We start from the raw sequence: 5,499 nt of genomic DNA on the forward strand, positions 1-5,499 counted from the left end.
TGCAAGGAGCAAAGGTGGTGGGGGAGCAAAGGCTGTGGCTCTGCTCTGATCCAGGGCTTAGAGTCAGAATGGGAGCTGCAACCCCTGTCCCTCCCTCTGCTTGTACTTGAATCTAAGACACACTTTCTCCCCACCTTTACTGGTGGGGAAAAACCTCACCTTGAATTCAAGTAAATACAATATTAAAACCATGTTTTGCATGTCAAACAATATCCACATATTGTTTAGGTAATTATTTATATGTTTGTAATAAACCAATGCAAATACTTTGTTTTAAGCATGACAAGAAAAGAAAAAAAAGAAAACTGAAAAGCAGTAGAAGTATATTTGTTCTTACCTCAGATATATTTTTCCTTCAAACTGGAAAATCCTCCTCCAATTAAGTTTAGGTAGCTATCTTAAAGTTCCTTGAGTTAACTTTTGGAGGACTTAACCTAGATTTTTCACATACCAAATATTTAAAATCATCTGACAAAGAGGATGAACAAAGAATAATACAAAACAGACTTTTAAATGAGACATGACTTCATGCTCAAGGACTTCAGGGTTATTTACTGGTTATTCATTTACATTTTGTCCTTTTATCTAATTCATTTTACTGTGTTGGATTGGTGTTTGGGGCAAATAAAAAAATTACATTGTAGCACTTAGACAAAACAGGTACACTTTTATTTTCAGCATTGATGAAATATGTCAAGGTTTTCTTTGTGATTTTTATAGGAAACACTCCTTCCAGTGGTGGAGTGGAAATGAACAGGTAAATACTTGTTCTCTGATTTTTGCCAAGAGAATCTGGTTTATAGTCTCATTTCACAAAAGGGAATTCCCCTTTGTTTCCAAACAGATCACCGAAGAAGAAGAAAAAAGTTGGTTGGATAGCCATGCAGAAACTCCCTCAGGTCTATACATTTCAGATATAAATCAGCAGGCTTCTCCCCCCTCCCCAAACAGAACTGTGTACCTGTTTAAATCTAGCAGATGTAGCTAAGGTGTTTTTTTTTTCTTTTCTTTCTCACATTGTAGACATTTATAAATATAACACAGTGGAAACTGTAATCCAAACAATGGTGAAATACATACTGGAATGTTGATTTGGCCACATGACTCAAATTAAAATTAGTATAGAGATCTTGTATATGAGCTCGTGTCCTAGTCGTGGTGAAATGCACTGTCATATAAATGATCAGTATCTAGAGTTCAGTGCTTGGTCAAGGTAATATGTTCTGAGAGAGAGAAAGAGAGCACTTTATTGCTCTTTAGAGACACCAGCTGGCAAGTGAATGGAGCAGTCTGAAGAGAAACAAGTGTAGACCCAAGAGAAGTTATTGCAGGATAATGCACTGGGCTAGGAGTAAAAAGGACAAGCAGTAGCACACAGTTTTGTCATGACCCAAAGGTCTGATTTTTGTGTGTGCTTCGGCACTAAGAATTATCCCCGTGGGTTTGCAACTTCATTGCACGGAGGAGTTCTGCTGCGCAGAGAACCCGCGTGCAAAGGAGAGTTCCTGCCACTTTGCAGCTGTCTTTGCAGGGTGCATTTTCTTTACAACACAGAAATGCACAGTGCAAAGGAGTTCCTACTCGTCGTATGCAAATTCGTGCCCCGCAATTGTCTAGTGCTAAATTATTCACATGTGGCAGCTAGCGATTGGCCTGCTAGCCGTATAAGAGGCTTGAGCAGTTTCCGCCCAAGCCGAAGAGGACTCCGCATCCATCTCGTGGGGACTCTGGGTGTACGCAGCAGGGTAATAGAAACCCTGTGTGTTGCTCAGAGGAGTTTGGCGGCCTGATCCACCGCCCACCTCTTCCCATCTTCGAACGGAGCCTACTATAAGACGTACCGACGAGTTTTATGCGCGCTTGTCCTGGACATCCGGAGTTCTGTCTGCGTGGTGCCTAGCAAACTCCACGTGTGTTCGTGTTTTCTGTTGTAACCGCAACTCAAGCAAGTTCTCAGCCTGCACAACGACCATCTCGGTGTAAGTAAACAATCTTAAAATCAACCGTTAAGTGTCTGTGCCTAATTCTAGCTCGGCGACCTCCCTCTCCGACCCGGCCTGCCCGGGCTGCCAGCCACAGCCCGCGTGCAGAGCGACGAAAAGGGCCCGGGGCCTGACCCGGCCCGCACATGGCGACGAGGATGGGATCAGGAGAGGGCTCGCTAGAGTTAGAATTAGTTGAGAACTGCCCTTGGAGAAGTGGGAGACGCAGAGTAGCAAGCGTCGCAGAACTGGAGGCACACGTCGTGTACCACCAGGTGGGCGGAACAGGCAGGAGATGTGTCCGTGGACATCTTTCGCTAAGGGGAGAAGAAGGAACTTCCAAAGTCGGAGCCCTAGAACGGAAAGGAGTGTGTCTGCACCCCGCGGCATTCGGGTGTATCATGGGTGATGAGTGGGTCCTGTACAGGCCCCTCGATGCTGTAACCCTTGCCAAAGTCGACCCGGCGAGCGCAGTAAGCCCAACCCCCACCCGGGAGTGTGTCCGTTGTTCACTGTGTGCCCGAGAGATGGGAGAGACGATGCCAATCGGCTAGTTCTCCCCTTGCATGGTGGTGCCTAGACTAAGGGGTCGTGAGCGTCTGTCTGAGCTCCGCGAAGACCCGGAGATGGAGGACCGCGCCGTAAATGAGTGAGTGGTCCTACGGTGCGACAAGCGGGGAAAACTAAATGCAACCTTTCAAACTATGACTGATCTGATGAGTGAAACTTTAAGCTTGGAGACCCAGCTGCGTATGGCCGTTCGGGCGGTCAGAGAAGCGGCTGAGAAAGGGGATCTTAAACTGCCCCGACAAGATGGCGCCAAGCAGAGGGAAGACCGCGTGGAGAAGCTGGAAGAGAGGGATGGAGCTTCGGGAGAGCCCGCGAGGGTTCGGCCAGTGACTCCGCCCAGCGACGCAGCGTCGGTTCCACCGACCACACGCCTTTGCCGAAGGGAGGGGGAGTCAAGCGGAGGAGTGCATCCGCCCCTCCCGCCTGAAACAACAACAACCCCCACTGTAACAATGACTACAGCTCCGACAGAAACAGTAACAGCAACGACAACTCGCGAAGAAATTGATCAGCCTGCAGTATCAAACAGCCCAGTCATCGGTCCTCAGAGTGCAGTTCAAGCTACCACCTATTACGCTCGTTCCAGAGCCGAACTGCAGAATTTATGTAGAGAATCCAGGATCCGACCCGAAGAAACTCTGGCTGTGTGGTTGGGACGTCTAGTCGTGGAACTTGGGTCCGACCTCCTGGACCAGGAAGAAGCAAGCTTCTTGGTGAGACAAGCTTCATGGAGTGGGGGACATGTCACCGACATCGACATGGTGGCGTTTAGCGTCCACTGGCCTATTCTGATTCCAGTGCTTGTGGCAGGAGTGATTGAACAGAAGGCCCACGCATGGCATGACGGCCGACCAGAGCACACCGGTGCAGAACAGCTTGTACTGGCTATTATCGGAGTTTCGTATTGCGCCTGGAGCCCAAGAGAATGCACGTTGGGACTAACACCGCTCCAGCGAATGCGACCGTGGCCTCACCGTCACCTGCGAGACCCTGGAACCATTCCAGTGACTCTCGACAGCATAGATCGTTGTCTTAAGGTTTACGGGCAAAGAAACATCATGGTTTTGCAGATTGTGCTGAACCCACTGGTCGATCATCCTGTGAGTAGTCTCCTTCATCAGTTGTCTAGACTGCGCGTCCTCATGGAGCCAAGACTATCCAGTGATCGGGAGTATCAACGCCCGACTGAGGCTCAGAACACGAAACACCGCGAATCCGAGCATCCAGTATTACGCCAGAGAACGCAAGAGGAGCGATACATGTTTGGATTCCTCCTACAGCGCTCTGGACTTAATAAGAGACAGCTTCGGATTTTAGGAGACACGGGACAATGGCAGCTAGCCTACGAGTTAGGTTTTCACTATCTAGAAGAAGGCGATGATGACTCTTCGACGATTTCGTCGAGTTGCTGAGTGTGAAGAAAGAGAGAGAGCTGTCCAGTATAAAATCGTGTTTACATATTTGTATTTAATAGCGATGATAAGTTTAATCGACTGCATTATCATGCGGTCCTGTGTGATTTTATAAATAGTAGTGAATAACCATTTTAAGAGAGTTCTTTTACAGATCAGGGATTCGGAGTGTGTGGTGGAGAGAGGCCCCGAGAGGGACAACATCACCGAAAGGAACGAAGGCCTGACGCGCGATTCCACCATGATGCCCACCGAAGTCATGATCGTTCAGTTTTTTGTTATGAATGTGATTTTATGTATATGTGTGTGTGCGCCGGCTATTATTTGATTCGATCCCTTGAGGACGAACTTTTATTGTTGACTGATTTTGTTTTTGCTCGTTTAGTTTCGCGAACCATTGACAGAACTATGAATAACCAGGATGATAGGTTTGAAGTATAATTCTATTGTGCCTTCAGCAAGGGGGGATGTCATGACCCAAAGGTCTGATTTTTTGTGTGTGCTTCGGCACTAAGAATTATCCCCGTGCGTTTACAGCTTCATTGCATGGAGGAGTTCTGCTGCGCAGAGAACCCGCGTGCAAAGGAGAGAGTTCCCGCCACTTTGCAGCTGTCTTTGCAGGGTGCATTTTCTTTACAACACAGAAATGCACGGTGCAAAGGAGTTCCCGCTCGTTGTATGCAAATTCGTGCCCCGCAATTGGCTACTGCTAAATTATTCACACGTGGCGGTTAGCGATTAGCCTGCTAGCCGTATAAGAGGCTTGAGCAGTTTCCGCCCAAGCCGAAGAGGACTCCACATCCATCTCGTGGGGACTCTGGGTGTACACAGCAGGGTAATAGAAACCCTGTGTGTTGCTCAGAGGAGTTTGGCGGCCTGATCCACCCCCCACCTCTTCCCGTCTTCGAACGGAGCCTACTATAAGACGTACCGACGAGTTTTACGCGCACTTGTCCTGGACATCCAGAGTTCTGTCTGCGTGGAGCCTAGCAAACTCCACGTGTGTTCATGTTTTCTGTTGTAACCGCAACTCAAGCAAGTTCTCAGCCTGCACCACGACCATCTCGGTGTAAGTAAACTATCTTAAAATCAACCGTTAAGTGTCTGTGCCTAATTCTAGCTCAGCAACCTCCCTCTCCGACCCAGCCTGCCCGGGCTGCCAGCCACAGCCTGTGTGCAGAGCGACGAAAAGGGCCCGGGGCCTGACCCGGCCCGCACAAGTTTGACATCTTTTCTAGTATGAAAAGCCAAATAAATTTAAGAGAGGATTGGTCGCAAAGGCTTTTCAAATAATACAGTCATTTTGATAACTGAAATTACAATGTAATTTTATTAACCTATTTCGCCAACTAGGATTTTTTTTTAATTTCTTTTTCTACCTCATAAGCCCCCAAGCTTTAGTTATAGTTTTTAAAGGGTATTTTGAAATAAAAGAATGAAAAAAAATCTTAAAATGCCTAAAGCAAAACAGAAAGGTGTTTGAATGCTAGGATGGGACATGTGCTTAGTTGAGATTTCTGTCCCTGGCTAATAGA

At 47.4% G+C, this 5,499-nt stretch overlaps 1 protein-coding gene across 1 annotated transcript; it reads left to right on the forward strand.

Annotated features, from left to right (window-relative positions):
• Positions 1–718: 718 nt before the first annotated feature.
• LOC109280852 (uncharacterized) lies at positions 719–5,057 on the forward strand. The gene is made up of 2 exons (XM_059722029.1): positions 719–757; positions 845–5,057. The coding sequence occupies exon 2, from the start codon at positions 2,687–2,689 to the stop codon at positions 3,962–3,964; it is 1,278 nt and encodes a 425-aa protein (XP_059578012.1). The 5' UTR covers positions 719–757; positions 845–2,686; the 3' UTR covers positions 3,965–5,057.
• Positions 5,058–5,499: the final 442 nt, after the last annotated feature.

The sequence above is a fragment of the Alligator mississippiensis genome, chromosome 2, assembly GCF_030867095.1.
Source record: "Alligator mississippiensis isolate rAllMis1 chromosome 2, rAllMis1, whole genome shotgun sequence".
NCBI classification, from domain to species: Eukaryota; Metazoa; Chordata; order Crocodylia; family Alligatoridae; genus Alligator; species Alligator mississippiensis.

Coding starts and splice junctions, on each gene's coding strand:
- LOC109280852 (XM_059722029.1), top strand. CDS start 2,687: ATGACTGATCTGATGAGTGAAACTTTAAGCTTGGAGACCCAGCTGCGT.